General features: G+C 45.9%; 1 protein-coding gene and 1 pseudogene across 1 annotated transcript in view; one reads left to right on the top strand and one right to left on the bottom strand.

Moving 5' to 3' along the window:
- The window catches only part of Ggcx (gamma-glutamyl carboxylase), a 16,932-nt gene extending 5,986 nt beyond the window's left edge, over positions 1-10,946 (bottom strand). The window contains exons 1-6 of the mRNA XM_021164435.2: positions 10,800-10,946; positions 10,407-10,577; positions 6,138-6,296; positions 5,685-5,850; positions 2,185-2,263; positions 711-817 (exon numbers count right to left, since the gene is read on the bottom strand). Coding sequence (XP_021020094.1) covers positions 711-817; positions 2,185-2,263; positions 5,685-5,850; positions 6,138-6,296; positions 10,407-10,577; positions 10,800-10,842 — 725 coding nt within the window. The 5' untranslated portion in view covers positions 10,843-10,946. The remainder of the gene's footprint in view (positions 1-710; positions 818-2,184; positions 2,264-5,684; positions 5,851-6,137; positions 6,297-10,406; positions 10,578-10,799) is intronic.
- A 940-nt stretch (positions 10,947-11,886) lies between these two features.
- On the top strand, positions 11,887-12,480 carry LOC110295659 (annotated as a pseudogene).
- Positions 12,481-17,552: the final 5,072 nt, after the last annotated feature.

Raw genomic sequence — 17,552 nt, 5'->3', positions numbered from 1 at the left:
GAATGGGTGGGTAGGGAAGTGGGGGGCGCTATGGGGGACTTTTGGGATAGCATTGGAAATGTAATTGAGGAAAATATGTAATAAAAATATTAAAAATTTAAAAAAAAAGAAAATTATCACTAATGGTATTGAGTTAAAAATCTGTATGTCCTCTAAAAAAATACTTAGCAGCACTTTTCATTTATGTAAGTAAAAAATTTCTAAGATAAAAAAAAAAAAAGAGTTGGATCAGGGCTGGGGTGCTTGCCTTATATGCATAAAACAGAAAAAGTGAGCAAGCCATGAGAAACAAGGCAGTATGCAGCACTAGCACTGCATGGCCTCTGCATCGTCAGCTCCTGCTTCCAGATTCCTGCTCTGCCGAGTTCCTGCCCTGGCTTCCCTCAATGATGGTGGAGGACTGGGATAGGCTGGATGGGTGCCCAATTAAACCCTTTCCTCCACACGCTGGTTTTGATTGGGGTCTTATCGCAACAATTGAAAGCAAAGTTGGACATTAAGTCACCTAATTCTGATTCGTTTCTCTTTTTGACCATCTATAGCACAGAGTCTCTAAGATGCAGTTAGGCCTCCATCTTTCAGCATCATTACTCTGTATCCGGCTGAACGGGGAGATATGGCAAAAGTCAGATACGTGTTACACAGACCTGACGAATGAGTCGCCCACTCAGGACCCGTGCCCCCGAAAGGCCTCTGTGCTGACCACTCACTTGAAGGGACTGAAGAGCCAGTGCCGGGACAGGTGCTCCATGGAGTAGCCCCCAACCCAGTCAGCATCGAGCTTCTTCACACCCGCGATGAAGTACACAATGAAGATCTGCAAACAAGGAGGAAGCATGAATGTCTAAGCAAACAAAGAGCGCCTGTGTTCTGCAGGAAGCGCCGTGATTCAAAGCACTTGTTGCTCTTGCAGAGGGCCTAGGCTTGATTCCCAGCACCCACGTTAGGCAGCTCAGAACTGCCTATCACTCCAGTTCCAGGGCACCTTCTTCTGGTCTCTGTGGGCACTGTATGCCCGTGGTCCACATACACACAAACAGGCGCACAGACATAAGTAAGAACAAATGTGACTTTAAAAAATAACAGTTCTCATCTCGCCCAATGCCCCAGAAAGAACAGATTCACTCCTCTAAGCTTCCCCTCACTGTCATTCATCCAACAAGCTCTAAAATTCGAATCCAATACACACAAGGTCTTATTCATGCCATGATGGAGTGGGAACTCAGAGATTGAGAAATCAGAAAAAAAACGGAAGGGCCAATCTAGTTTTTTAACAAAAAGAATAAAGAAATAACCAGGGCTAACAAGATGGCTTGGTGGGTAAGCGTGCTTACTGCACAGGGCTGACAGCTTGAGTCAATCCCTGGTAAAAAGGATGCAGCATTCACTATGTATCTGTGCTCACTCCTCCAGGGAGATGGGAGAATCACCTGCAAGCTTTATGGGTCAGCTAGCCTGGAATATGCAGTAGGGCAGAAACATGAAGAGAGATACTGCCTCAACAAGAGAAAGAGAACCAACTCCCTAAGTTACCCTTGTATTTCCACGTGGATGCCATAGCACATGCACCCACACCCCGATATCCCCCACATCATCATCATCATCATGTGTTGGGTTTTTTTTAAGATTAGGTCTCACTGTATAGTCCTGGCTGGCCTATTTCTCAAGTGCTGAGATTAAAAGTATGTATAGTGTATTCTTAAAAACAACTTTGATTCCAGCACTCAGGAGGTAGAACACTGAATCTTTTGAGTTTGAGGCCAGCCTGGTCTACAGAGTTTCAGGACAGCTGTGGCTACACAGAGAAACCCTGTATCAAAACAAAACAAACAAATAAAAATCATAAAGCAAGAAAGAATGTAGGGAGGCAGAGGAGAGGGCCTCTGACCACTGCTGACCATAACAGCTCATAGAGAGCCCCTCCCCCATCTTGAAATCCTGAACCTTGCTGGGTGGTACACAGTGCATAAAGAGTTCTCCACAAATGCATGAAGGCCCAAGGTTAATCCCCAGGACCCATGTAAAGTAAGGCAAAGGATTTTGCATCTGTTCTTGCAGCTCCTAAAGTGAGATGGGAGACAGAGACAGGGCAGTTTCTGGAAGCTCATGGGGCAGCCTCAAACAAAACAAAACAAACAAAAAAGTCAAGGTGGAAGGTACACACACACACACACAATTCCATACCTGGCCACGCAGGACTGTGTAGTTCCAAAGGGGCACGTGAGCATTCTTCTTCCGGGCATTCAGCAAGCCATCCACAGACCTATAGGAAGGAGGCAAAAACATCAAGAAAGGCCTCCAAGGTCCAGCCGCATTCCTATCCTACTATTAGGCCAGTCATGTCTATCTCAGAAACAGCTCTCATGCCTGCCCTGATTCTCTGGGCTACTCTGGGGACCCTCTTGAAACACATGCGTACATTTTCCTGGGATGTTATGTTGCGAAGTGAGTCTCTCATATCACAGACTGGCCTCAAACTCACCAGGTAGCTGAAACTAGTCTTGAACTCCTGACATCCCTGCCTCAGTATCCCAAGTGCTGGAACCACAGGAGTGTGCTGCCATCCGTGGAATATGAGTGCACTGTAACAGCAATGACTACTAAGATCATAGTAGAACACTACCACCATAGATGTTCTGTGGTTTATAAAGTATTATCCCAGTGAGCCCATTATAAACTGAAAATAGCCTTCATTTAAAAATGTATTTGAGATACATAAACTACTGAATGTCATAGCACGGCTTATACACTATGCTAAATGTGCTCAGAGAAAACTGCAATAGCCTACAGTTGGGCAGAACCATCCAGGCCAAGGCTTATTTTATAATAAAGGTTGAATATTTTAGTGAATGCTATGTCAACTAGGTAAGAGTACAGGTGTGATGGCTTCTATGTGCTCCACCCGGGGAGTGGCACATTTAGAAGGTGTGGCCCTGTTGGAGTAGATGTGTCACAGTGGGTGTGGACTTTAAGACCCTCATCCTAGCTGCCTAGAAGCCAGTCTTATCCTGTTTGCTTCAGATGAAGATGTAGAATTCTCAGCTCCTCCTGCACCATGCCTGCCTGGATACTGCCATGTTCCCACCTTGATGATAATGGACTGAACCTCTGAACCTGTAAGCCAGTCCCCATTAAATGTTGTCCTTATAAAAGTTGACATGGTCAGCCGGGCGTGGTGGCGCATGCCTTTAATCCCAGCACTCGGGAGGCAGAGGCAGGCGGATTTCTGAGTTCGAGACCAGCCTGGTCTACAAAGTGAGTGCCAGGACAGCCAGGGCTACACAGAGAAACCATGTCTCAAAAAACCAAAAAAAAAAAAAAGAATAAAACTTCAGTGTGGCGGGGCATAGTGGCACATGCCTACAATCCCAGGACTCAGGAGACAGTGACCCGAGAACTGCCAAAAGTTTGGAGCCAGTATGATCTACACGCAATGAGAGCCCGACTCAAAACAAATGTACACACACAGTGTTTCTGGTTCACTCCTCAGTTTGTCCCAATGAATCAGATCAAGTTCAAAGTTCAACTAGAAATGACAAGAAGGAACACTTGAGGGAGTGTTTGGAAACCCTACAGGGTGGGCAGGAGAAATGCCTCAACATGTTTTTCACATGGTGGTGAGAAAATGCCTTCAATTCCTGAAGCCCACAAAAAGGTGGGCTGTCCTCTGACCTCGACACAGGGACCATGGCATGCACGCCCTTGTTCCCCTAAACCACATGCTCCCAATCTTACACAATAAAAACTTCAACTAAAAACTAAAAATAGGCTGGGCATGGTGCACACAGGTTTAGTCCCAGCACTCAGGTAGGCAGAGACAAGCAGATCCCCATGTGTTTGAGGCCAGCCTGGTCTACTGAGCAAGTTCTAGCATTACATAATAAGACTATGTCTCAGAAAAAAAAAAGTAAATAGATAATAAAACCACCAAACAGGTGACTGGAGAGATGGTTAAAAGCACTGGCTGCTCTTCTACAGGACCTGGGTTCAACTCCCGGTACTCACACGGCAGCTCACAACTGCCTGTGACTCCAGTTCCAGGAAATCTAGTACGGGCACCAGGCGCACATACATGGGGCACATACATACAGGTCAGCTAAATATACATCCACATGAAATAAAATTAAAACATACATATGATAATTCATACACATAGAGCCCAAGCTATAGTCCTCATGTCTCTGCCTCCTCAATGCTGGGAATACAGGTATGCACCACCTGATTCGGCTATACAGTATGTGACAGTTAAAAAAAAAGAAAAAAGAAAAAAGAAAAAAGAAAGGGAGGGCGGGGCTGGGAAAGCAGCCCAGAGGCTCTGAGCACTTCCTAGCATGTATAAGACCCTGAGTTTGATCCCCACCTCCATAGGGGTAAAAAAGGAAAAAAAAACTTAAAATATCCCCCAGCAAAATAATGCAGAGCATAAACTAACATGTATAAAATAGACGCCAGGATCCAGTGCTAGAGGACTCCTGGTTTTAAATTTTATCCTGAGAGAGAACAGAGAAGACAAGCTACTAACACCAGATTTCCTCTGAGGCAGAAACCAAGCAGGTTGGGATAAAGTCAAGGACAACAAAGCCCCATTTGTCTTCTCCCTGCTGTGTAAACCTAGGCATTTCCCCAAGACTTACTTCCTCAGCTCTAGGGAGCTCATGTGTGTTTGCTTGTTTTGAGACAAGGTCTCTCATTCTTACATACACACATACACACACACACACACACACACACACACACACAGAGCGTTACGGGAGAGACATAAGTGTTCGTGTGTCATTGTGAACCACCTCCATCTGGCTCACTGTGCTTCCACAGCTGCAACTCATGATGGGAAAATCTCAAGGTCTCAGAGCCCACCCTCTGGCTCCAAGGCTTGTCCCCTCCTCCCCTGAGAAATGGTCACCTAGGCCAGAGATGCAGTGGGTTACTTTCACCTGGGACAGCACTGCTGAGCCACCCTGGTGGCCCCTGTCCTTTGGTTTCTGCTATCACTTCCACCTCACAGCAACGTCTATGCTTGGCTATAATTCTGCCTCTCTGGGCTCACACACAGAAAGCAAAGTCTGCACCCCTGCAGTATCTGAAAACAGCTATGTCTGGCTTTAGTCTTCTCTTCTTCTAAGAGGCTTACAGGAGAGGATATACCAAGGTACCTGGAGAGATAGGAAAACAGTGAAGGGGTGGGGTGGACACTTTCCTATGGCCCTGCAATCACCCAACTTGCTGGCCCTTCCCCTTCCTAAATCCATCCAAAGCAGGCAAGCAACAGAGCTGAGCAGGCAAGGGCGCTCACCATCAAGCCTACTGACCTGAGCTGGACCCCCAAAACCCACATGGAAGGAGGAGGGAAAAGGCTCCCCCAAATCCATCCAAGTCAAAGTATGACCTCATAACTATACTTTGCAAAACTTGGTTAAAAGTATGTCTACTGAGCCAGCATGATGGCTCACACCTTTAATTCAGCACTCAAGAGGCTAAAATAGGAAAAGAGCAAGTTCAAGGCCAGCCTAGACTATACAGTGAGTTCTAGACCAGCCTGAGATACAGAAATACAAACCCTCCCCCTCCCTCTTCAAAACCAAAACACCAATAAAAACTGTTCCCATTGGACGGTTTCTAGGACTTCACTGGGCCCTATCTCTCTGTAAGCATCCCGACCCAGACACACCTCCCCAAGGACATACCAGTAGTGGTTTGCATCCATGAATGTCAACTGAAAGGCCAACAAACCATACAGATAGGAGTGATTGTTCCACGACGTCTTGTCCAGGAGAAACACGTACCAGTACGGTAGCAGGAATAACACACAGCTTAGCCGGTAGCATAGCCCCAGCATCATGCCCAGTGCCCCTGGGGATTGGTGAAGAGAGGGTTCAGGTCAAAGTGTCACCACCACAGGCCCAGCTTCCCTGGGACTGAAATTAAGAAAAGTCAGCAAGCATTTTATAATCAGGCAGAGAGCTACATGGGAGAAGAGTTGTGGGGTCATGACGACTCATATGACACATAGATGAGCAGGGCAAGAAACTGAATCGCAGCAGACGTGGCACAGGTACCCAATGACTTGGCTCACCAGAATGCTGCTGGTGAGTGTCTCACAGGCCCTGGTTCAGACCCCAGCACCCAGTTCCCCTCACCCAGAAACATGATGGTGTAGACAAGATACATCCAGTCCAGTGGCAGTGGGCGCAAGGCATCCAGCAAGGGGAAACGGCACACATCCAGCCCATCCAAGTATTTCCGGTCCAGGGAGCTAAGGCCGCGTTCCTGGGGAATGTCCAGCAGCATCAAGAAAGCTGTAAAGGCAGGCAGGAGAAGACACCTGTCAGGCAGCCACCGAGGGAGGAAGCAAGACACAGCTCTAAGCATGCCCAGCTCCACACTTGAAGTTTAAGACTAGGCTGGGCTACACAATCAAGGTCCCTACTATATGTACTGAGCCTATTTTGTGCTAAGCATTATGCTTGTTTTGTGGTGTGACAAATCCTCAAGCTCTGTGAGCCAATTTGCCCCTGTAACAATCATGCTCAGACCCTGTGTGTCAGGAGCCAGAATGGGACAAGCTAATAACTAGCAGGTGATCATCTTGAAGTGGCCTGCTTCGGATTATATAATCTGCGACAGGTGAGCCCTCATTAAGCAAGGCTGTGAGGGACTCATTAGGAAAGATTCCTGCTATTGATATGCTTTCCTGGTATTATTAAACATATATAACGACCACTAAGTAGTAGCACACCCCTTTGGAGCAGATCTCTGCAGAGCCACGAAGATGTACTATCTTGTAGTGATGCTATATAGATGACTTAAGTCTTAATGATGATCTTATAAGAATTCCTAAAATTGGGCTGGATGTGATGGTGCACACCTTTAATCCCAGCACTTGGGAGACATAGGCAGGTGAATTTCTGAGTTCGAGGCCAGCCTGGTCTACAGAGTAAGTTCCAGGACAAGCCAGGGGCTACGCAGAGAAACCCTGTCTCGGAAAAAAAAAAACAAAAAAAACAAAAAAAACAAAACCCAAAAACAAACCAAAACAAAACAAAAAAGAATTCCTAAAATTATATCTGTGATTTTTTTTTCTTACAAACATGGGCTTAATTTAGCATTAAAAAGGTAGAAGCCTTTTCTTTCTCTATGTAATAAAGATTGGAGCTCATTTTTCATCCAGAATGAGTGAGTTCTTTCTGCACCAGTGCTTGGTCTTTTGCTCCATACGCATATGTAAGTATGGATGTGTGTGTGAGTATAATATGTAATTGTGAGAATGTATGCATGTGTGTAAGTATGTAATTGTGAAAATGCATGCAAGCTGGGCCCAACTGGATTTGAATGGAAATATATAAATGAATAAATGAGCATGTATGAATCTGTATATGAACTTATGTGAGATTATGCATATTTGCTTATGTAAAAGTTTTTCTTTCTGCGAGTGTTATTCTCTTCTCCTGGTTCAGTAGAAGTTTATTGCTCCAAACTTCCCCCTAGCCCGAAAAGCAAGAGGCATCTGGACAACAGGGAAAAGGCTCTAGCAAGGAATCCTTTACTATCTCCTGCTGTGTTAGGATGAGGTGCTGAGTACCTGAGACTGCAGTCTCTGGCCTCAGAGGATCACAGAAGGCAGGTCAGCTATGATAGCATAGTAACTTAGACTTAGATAAGTGAACTTTTTATTATTATACAGCAACCCTACATTTCTCGCAAGACAAAGTCTTACCCTCTGCCCTATGCTCATCCCCCTCCGCTGCCTCAAGAATCAACAAGAAGAAACCCCCCACGCTGGGGCTGGCCCCCGCACCTGTGCAGGGGTGGGGCGGCTGGAGAGATGGCCCAACTGAGCAACCATAAGGACTGTAGTTCAGAGCCCAGCATTCATGTAGCATGCTGGGAATTCTATGCACATCTTTGACGCCAGCAATGAATGGGTAGAAACAAGAGGCTTGCTGCTTATTGACTTCCTGCTTGCTGAGAAACTGCAAGCCCCAGGGGCTCAGAGAGAGATTCTGCCTCAAAGAAACTAGTGGGGTGGGGCAGAGATCATCTGCTGGCATCTGTGCTCATGCTTAGACTTCCACCTGTTCATACGTGTGTGCATATAATCACACACACATGCACATATAATCACACATGTGTGCATATAATCACACACCCACACCCCTGTATATTTATATATCTATAACACTAATGAATAAATCTTTTTTAAAAAACTTCAAAAGCCAGGGTTCCTAATACACCTTCAATCTGGCACTGGGGAGGCAGAAGTAAGCAGATCTCTCTCTGTGAGTTCTAGGTCAACCTGGTCTACATAGTGAGTTGCAGGTCCACCCAGGACTGTATATCCAGAACAGTGATACCTTGTCTCAAAAAATCAAAACAAACAACAAAACAAGACAAAAATAACGAAATCTCACCAGGTTGCAGATAGGATTAAATAAGACCTAAATACAAAACACTATAGAAACAAAGGGTTCGAGTAGTTATATCTATAAAGATACACCGTACTGAGCTATAAAAAGTGCCCCAGGGGGCCTTCCTAACATTTTTTTTTAACCTCCAGACATACCCAGGAAAGCAGTGGTATTTGGTCAACACACCAAGACAAATAAGGGACACTCAGGTCTGGAAAGCCACTTAGGTTCAGGCAGGGTTTCTCAATCCCGGGAGAAGCTGCAGTAGCCAGTCTGGTTAATTATCTATAGGGATATTTACCCGTTTGTTACAAGACATCTAGTGTATCCTGGTACCAGCACAAATTCCAGCAACCACCTATCTCTCTTCTCTGAAAGTTCTGACAACTGAAAAGGTCTCCAGGTGGCAAAATGGCCCCCAGCTGGAAACTGCTTGACTTAAAGGCACATCTTGGCACATCTGTAACCCTGTGAGTTGTCACCCTGGGTGTTTCTCTGAATTGCTTAGCGTAACTTCTGAGTAGCTTCACAACATGAACAAAATGTGTCTCCTGTCAGGTGTCCTGGTGTTTGTAATCCCAGCACTTGAGAAACAAGAGGAGCACTTAAGAGGCCAGACAAGCCTGGTCTATGTAATGAGACCATTTCAAAAGCCAAAGAGAGCTGGGGAGATTACTCTGTTGGTAAAAAAAAAAAAAAATTCAAAGTTCTTGCTGCAAGCGTGAGAGGCTGAGTTCAGGTCACTAGCACTCATGTCCGAAGCCTGCCTGGCATGGTAGCTACCGATCTCAGTGCCGTGGAGGCTGAGAGACAGGCTGACCCCTGGGGCTTGCTGGCCAGCCAGTCTACCTCAACTGGTGAGCTCTAGGTTCAGGAGAGAGAAACCCCACCTCAAAAACAGTGGCTGAGGAAGACATCTAACACCGACCTCTGGCCTAAACTCACCACATGCAAGCATGCTCTTGCATGCAGCTGTTCCTCTACTCCATGTGTCCAAAGCATTTCTAAACACTAAACCCTAACTGGGTTAGATGTTTAGAGATGACAAGGAGATGACAAGGCCAGATAATTCCAAACTTCCAAAGAATTCTTCCATTATTCCAATACCTTCAGCTCTAAGGAGAAGAGATGGGCAACCAGGCTGGAGAGAACGGCTCAGCAGTTATGAGCATGCAGCTAATCTTTTTTTTTTTCTTTTTTTCTTTTAGAAAGAGATTTATTTCTCTTATATATATGAGTACACTGTAGTTACCTTCAGACACACCAGAAGAGGGCATCAGATCTCATTACAGATGGTTGTGAGCCACCATGTGGTTGCTGGGATTTGAACTCAGGACCTCTGGAAGAGCAGTCAGTGCTCTTACCCACTGAGCCATCTCTCCTGCCTGCAACGGATCTTCCAAAGGACCAGAGTTCAGTCCCCATCACCCATATCAGGCAGCAACTACCTTTAACTCCAGCTCCAAGGGCTCCAACTCCCTCTTCTGGCTTCTACAAGCAAGCACACGCCTGGCCTACAATCACACAGAGACTGCCCTGGTTAATCTTCGTCACCTAAAAACAAGCTAGAGGATCTCAACTAAGGAAATACCTCGAAGAAATTGGCCCGTAAGCATTGATGGGAGAGGGCACAGCCTACTGTGGATGGTGCCACCCTGCGCAGGTGATCCCTACTGGTAGAAGAAAGCAGGCTGAACAAACCACGAGGAGCCAGCCAGCACTTACAAGGTTCCTCCATGGCCTCTTCTTCAGTTCTGGTCTCCAGATTCCTGCCCTGACTTCTCTCCAAGATGGACTACAACTGTAAGCTGAAATGAACTCATTCTTTTCCAGGTTGCTTTTCATCATGGTGTTTTTATCAGAGTAATAGAAAGCAAACTAACACATACATACACATAAACAAAATAATAATGATAAATCTTAAAAAGAAATAAGATGACATTTTCCCACACTACCACCACCACCTCAAACAAAATGTCCCCATCCAAAAAATGGACTTACCAAAGAGAAAACGAAAGACAGCCAGGTTTGCAGGGTCCGTTGGTTTGTTAAGCAGGGTCACGACACTCTGCCAGCTAGATAAATCTGTCCATTCAAACCCTAAAATTTTCTCCATTCGGCTGCCCTGTTTCAGTCCTGATGTCTGTGCAGACTTGTTTTTCTGTACTTTATCTACAAACCAAGAACTGGGGTTAAAAAGTGCGTGGGAAAACCGCAGTTCCTACAGCCTAGGACCTCTACCCACTGGGTTCTCCCACTGATCCAGCTACTGCAACCTTCTGAGTCCCAGGCCATCCAAGATTCTCCTACGATCTTCCAACACAGACTGCCAACTCTCTCAATAAGCCCCTTCCCCACTAAGACCACCGTGCCTCTCGCCAACCCTCAGTCTACCTGAGACGGGAGCAACCCGTGCAGAGCCGCGGTGCACAGCCATGACTGCAGGGACAGGTGAGCCTCTCTGCAGCCAGGTAGGACCCAGTGGAACCTCCAGACTTAGACTTGCTGTCTTAGGCCCCGCCTCCTCGACACGTAAGCACTCGCGCGAACAGCCGGAAAGCGCCCGCACTGTCGTGAAGGCCGGAACCCGGGGCCCGGCACTCAAGCATAGGGGGCGTGGGCTAGGAGTGTGGGCGGGGCGATCCTGAGCCGAGCCCTGAGCTCAGATACCGGGTAGGTTTAAGGAACTTTGGGGATGGGCAGCGCAGGATGGGCAGCGCAGGATGGGCAGCGCAGGATGGGCTTGCTAAATCTAACCTTGGCATTGAGAGGAAGGAGTAACAGTTTTCAGAACAAGTGTCTCTCTCTGTACTACTAGCTATCCCATCACATACTCGAGCTTCAATCTCGACGCCTGCTTTGCTGTTTTTAGACAGGATCTCTTTTTGTAGCTCTCTCGCTTGTGTAAACCAGACTGGCCTCAAATTCACCTGCTTCTGCTTTTGGAGTGCTGGGATAAAAACACTCACCACCATGCCGGGCTTGCCTGCTTTTGAGACCGAACTAGCCTCGAACTCCCAGCGATCCTTCTGCCTCTCTGCCTCTGTCTCCCACATTTTAGGATTTAAAAACTAAGAATTATACTTTCCTAATTTCATTGAGTCCTTCCCGAACCCCATCAGGAGTCTCCAGGTTTAAACATCCCATCCCCGCACCCCCTCCCAAAAAGTCGCGAGGTGCAAAAGGGTAGACTTTTCAGCAGATGTGGGTTGGAGAGTTAAAGATGCGCTTGGAAGGGGCTGGGGAGATGGCTCAGCAGTTAAGAGCACTGATTGCTCTTCCAGAGATCCTGAGTTCAATTCCCAGCTACCACATGGTGCCTCACAACCATGTGTAATGGGACCCGAGGCCCTTTTCTGGTGTGTCTGAAGGCAGCTACAGTGTACTTATATACATAAAATAAATAATTTTTAAAAAAGATTTATTTATGGTAAGGGGTAGGCCTGGCTGCCCATTCTGACCCCCGACCGCCCCGCTCTGACCTGGACCACCCCACACCCCGACCCCCACGCACGTGTTCCTCACTGGGCCTCCAGGGGTTGGCAAAACAACCTTGATTCAGAAAGCCATCGAGGTCCTGCAGTCCTCCGGGCTGCCCGTGGATGGATTTTACACACAAGAAATCAGGCAGGAAGGGAAGAGGATAGGATTCGATGTCGTCACCCTGTCTGGTGCCCAGGGGCCTCTGTCCAGAGTTGGGTCACAGCCTCTACCTGGACAGCCCGAGTGTCGAGTGGGGCAGTACGTGGTGAACCTGGATTCTTTTGAGCAGTTGGCACTGCCTGTCCTAAGAAACGCAGGCTCCAGCTGTGGCCCCAAACACAGAGTATGTATCATTGATGAGATTGGGGAGATGGAGCTGTTCAGCCAACCTTTCATCCAAGCGATCAGCCAGATGCTGTCCACACCAGGCATTATCGTGGTTGGCACTATCCCAGTCCCCAAAGGGAAGCCGCTGGCCCTGGTGGAAGAAATCAGGAAAAGGCATGATGTGAAGGTGTTCAATGTCACCAGGGAGAACAGAAACAGCCTCCTGCCAGATATTGTGGCCGTTGTGCAGAGCAGCCAGACTTAAAGCAGCACTGTCGGGGTCCAGCTCTGCCTCTGCTCACAGTGGGCCCTGAGCAGCAAGCACCCAGTCAGTCCACTGGGTCCTGTGTGTGCTCCAGACTTGTGTTTCCTCTTACGGTTGTGCATGCGATTTGAGTAAATTCTAAAACGAGTCTGCCAAAAAAAAAAAAAAAATTATTTATTATATGTAAGTACACTGTAGCAGTCTTCAGACACTCCAGAAGAGGGCACCAGATCTCCTTACGGGTGGTTGTGAGCCACCATGTGGTTGCTGGGAATTGAACTCAGGACCTTCAGAAGAGCAGTCAATGCTCTTAACCACTGAGCCATCTCTCCAGCCCAAAATAAATAATTTTTTTAAAAAAGAAAAAAAAAAGATGCACTTGGAAGAACTGTCTCTGCTTAACGCTGGTGCGTCAATCCTATCTGTACCTAAAAGAATCCCTAGATTTGAAAGCAGCAGACAGGTAAAACAGTCGGAGTTGATTCTGTTTGTTTGTGTATTTTTGTTTTTTGTTCAAGGCAGGATTTCTCTGTGTAGCCCTGGCTGTCCTGGAACTCACTCTGTAGACCAGGCTGGCCTCGAACTCAGAAATTCACCTGCCTCTGCCTCCCAAGGGCTGGGATTAAAGGCATGCGCCACCATACCTGGCTTGATTTGATTCTTATGTTCCTAGGCATAAAACAATTTCTCTGTCCATTGTCAGGGTTGGCTTTTTAAAAAATTGTGGGGGGGGGGAGGGGGAAGAGAGAGGGGGGCGGCTGGAGATCTAGAGTGTACTGGGCAAGCACTGTACCACTGAGCTACAACACCAACTTTGAAGGAGTTTTTAAGATTTATTTTTATTAGTGTATATATATTTGTGTCTGCATGCCATGTGTGTGCAGGTGCCCACAGAGGCCAGAAGAGGGCAGCAGATCCCCTTTAGCTGGAGTTGCAATGGGTTGTGAGCCCTGGGATGTATGCTAGGAACAGACCTGTGTCTTCCAAAGAGCTGCAAGCTGTTTTGGCAGCTGAGCATCTCTCCTGGCCCTGTTTTGAAAAGCTTTGCATTGAGAATCTTTTTAAATGCAGGGCGTGGTGGCGCATGCCTTTAATCCCAGCACTCGGGAGGCAGAGGCAGGCAGATTTCTGAGTTCAAGGCCAGCCTGGTCTACAACCTGAGTTCCAGGATAGTCAAGGCTATACAGTGAAACCCTGTCTCGAAAAACAAAACAAAACAAAACAAAGCAAAACAAAACAACAAAACAAAACAGAGAATCTTTTTAAATAAGTATCTAGGGATGGAGAGAAGAAAGCAATTCAGTTCATGTATGGTCTTGCTCTTGTAAAGAAACTGAGTTTAGTTACCAGGATCTCCACTAGGTGGCTCAGAACTGTCTTTAACTCCGGTTCCTGGGAGATTCCAGTTCTCTGGTCTCTGAAGGCACCTGCAATCATGTGCACATTTCCTCATACAGACATATACACATAACTTAAAAATAATATAAAATAATTTTCAAAAAAATATACATCAATGCTAACTGTGGTGGTGCAAGCAAGCCTGTAATCCCTACTCTCAGAAGGTGGAGGCCAAGGTAGAAAAATAGGAATTCAGGGTTATCACCCAGTATGTGGTAAGTTCCTGACCAGCCTATCTAAAAAGCAAACAAAACAAAGAAACAAACAAAAAAAACAACATTACATAGCATACAATATAGAAATGTGTGTTGATTTATTCAAATACAATTAAGAAGGTGCTCTGTGTTTAGGTAGATTACATCCATAACTCAGTAGCTCACTGGTCTAGCATGTGTGAGGCCTTGTGCTTAATCCAACAAGTACTCGAGATTTTTGTGGAAAATTAGTGCATTTTTTTAACCAACCACTAGGTCCTCAAGAGACAGGCCTCCTTGGAACCAGACACTGTGGCAAAGCTGGTGTGAAATCAGACAGTCTTTTCCCAAAGCCCAGAGAAGAGCCTGGAAAGATGGCTCATTGGTTAAAAGCCCTGGCTGATCTTCCAGAGGCTTGAGTCTCAGCCCCCACATCGTGGCTCACACCTATCTATAACTCTAGTTCCAAAGGATCTGATGACTTCTTTTGACCCATGTAGGCATCAGGCACAGGTATGATACAAAGACATGCGCACAGGTAAAACATTTATACACTGAGAAAAAAAATCAACTCTTCTAGTTTAAAAGAGTTTTGGCTTGACCTTTGAGCACACACTGAGACATGGCGACATGGCGAAGGCGGGTGAAAAGAACGGACTATGCCTCTGAAACGGATTAATGAGGAACTGAATCCTGAGCTGCTGTGGGGGTCTGCCCAGCACTCCTCTGGCCCGGTGCCCTTCAGGTCCCATTGATCTGTTTTCTTGACAAGCTACAATTATGGGACATGGTGATAGTCCATATCAAAGTGTTATATTCTTTTTGATAATTCATTTCCCTACAAGCTACCCCTTCTAATTACCTGAAGTTGTATTTATAACAAAACTCCATCAGGCTAGGTAATGGTGGTACACACTTTTAGTCCCAGCACTTGGGAGACAGAGGCAGGAGGATCTCTATGAGTTCAAGGCCCTGAGTTCCAGGATAACCAGGGCTTCATGGGGGAAATCCTGTCACCAATCAAACAAACAAATAAATAAACAAAAACAGAAGTATCATTCGGGTAATCATAGTTATGGAGGCATTTGGCTTGACACTGTAAAGTCAGTGAGTTGGTGTTTTTCTGTTTTAACTAATTTTTAAATGTGTGTGTGTGTGTGTGTGTGTGTGCCTACAGATCCTGTGGGGCTGGATCACAGGCAGTTATCAGCTGCCCAGTGTGGTGCTGAGACCTGAACTTGGCTTCTGGAAGAGCAGCAAGTGTGCTTAACCGCTGAGCCATCTCTCTAGCCCATTTCTGAAGTTCTTTAATCTTCCTGTTCACTGCTTTGTGATCTAAACCCAGATGACCCCTTAGAGACTGCAGGGATCTGTAAGGCAAACAGTTAAGTACACAGACTATTTCAAGAGTGGACTCAGAAGCATGCCATGTGGTAAGACCTTAAAGTTGGTATAACCTGAATTATAGGTGGGAATAACCTGTAGTACAGATGAAGTGAACTTTAAATCATCATTCCTGTTTTAATCTTTTATCTGGCTGCTCTATCTGACCTCCTCTGTGTAAATTTTGCTTTTGTTAATCTCTGCCCATTCATTCAAGTGCTCATATGAGAAGACTCAGTTCTTCCAGCTTTGGACAAAAGAGCTTTGAGGAGCTGCAGAGAACAATTGCCCAAGATTCAGAAACAAACCAACCCACCCACCATTTTCTAAAAGGCAACAGAGGTGGCTGGAGAGATGTTGAGATCACAGCGCTCATCTCTTATCGTCTGCCGTCTCGCGAGATGATCATGATTAGCGAGATCTCAGAAACACTTACTGCTCTTATACAAGACCAGAATTTGGATCCGGGTGTCCCGATTTCCTGTAACAGCTCTAGGGAATGTCCTCTTCTGGCCTCCAAAGGTACCTGAATTCATATTTACACACACCCTTGAAAAATAAGACAAATCTTTTAAAAATGGGATATGTGTATCTGAGGTAAGACGTCTGCAGAGCAAACAGCACCTGAGTTTGGATCCCTTATACTCAGATAAAAACCAGGCCTGGTTCTGAAGCTTTGAGCCCCTGGCCTGAGGGATAGAGAGAGACAGATGATAGCCTGGGCTCACAGAAATGAGCTAAGCAATTTTAAGCCCTGTCTCAAAGAGATCATGTGGATTGGAGAGATGACTCAGTGGGTAGGGGCTCTTACTGCTCTTGCAGAAAACCAAGGTTTGGAGCCACCACATGGTGGCTCTCTAGTTCTAAGGCATCCTGACGCCCTCTTGTGGGCTCCTGGGGCACTGCATGCACGTGGTGCATGGACATATATGCAGGCAACACAAACACATAAAGTGAAAATAATAAATAGCCAAAGAGGATAGCACACATCTTTAATCCCAGCACTCGGGAGGCAGAGGCAGGCGGATTTCTGAGTTCGGGGCCAGCCTGGTCTACAAAGTGAGTTCCAGGACAACTAGGGCTACACAGAGAAACCGTGTCTCAAAAAAACAAAAATTAAAAAAAAAAAAAAAGACATTAGCCGTCAACCTCTGGGATACACCTACATGCATACATGTGCATACACATACACCCACATGCATGCATGTGCACACACATACACACACTGGGACGTGCGTTAGGTGGCCGATGTCTTCACTCTAACTTGGTTTTGAGATAACCATTTCTCACTCCTCTGACAAGCTGAAGAACAAACCTGAGGTAGAAAAGGATGGATGCCCAGCGTCCAACAAAGGAAGCAGAATTCCTCCAACACTACCCATTCCTCTCTAAGTCTTAGTGTTAGAGCTTGTGGTTCCAGGATAACTTTTGTGCTCATAACTGATGTATCTGGTGAATTAGTATTGAATTTATATCAGAGAACAGAAAATGCATTGTGCAATACATATCAATAAAAGAATATCCTGCTTTTGTTCTACAGAGAATAGAAATTAGAAATCAAACATGTTTAGTGTTCCAAAATTGAGCTTCAAAATATTCGGTAATTTTCATTTAAATTACTAAGAGACTCAATACTATTGGGTAACACGTCTTCCAATACGTTGTATCTTGGTTAGGTTTCTAGTGCTGTGACAAGACACCACCATGAATGAGAGCAACTTGGAGAAGAATGGGTTTATTTCATCTCCTAGTTCCACATCACAGTTCATCACTGAGTGAAGTCAGGCTGGGGACACAAGGCAGGATCTGAAGGACACACCCTGAAGGAATGCTAGCCTGTTTCCTCATACACCTCAGAATCACCTGCCGTGGGGTGGCACTGCCCACAGTGAGTGGGGCCCTCCCAGATCAATCATCAATCAAGAAAAATTCCCTCACAGGCTTGAGCAAGTTGCTCTAGCTGGTGTCAAGTTGACAAAAAAAAAAAAAAAAAAAAAAAAACCCTGCATACACTGCCTATTCTCAAACCTATTATACACAAATGGAGCTGAAAGAGGAAAATTACTGAACACCTGAACTGTTCCTGAACTCTCTTAC

Source organism: Mus caroli, chromosome 6, assembly GCF_900094665.2.
Source record: "Mus caroli chromosome 6, CAROLI_EIJ_v1.1, whole genome shotgun sequence".
Taxonomy (NCBI): domain Eukaryota; kingdom Metazoa; phylum Chordata; class Mammalia; order Rodentia; family Muridae; genus Mus; species Mus caroli.
Note: the sequence above shows the minus strand (reverse complement) of the source record. Positions and strands in the feature narration are given on the sequence as shown.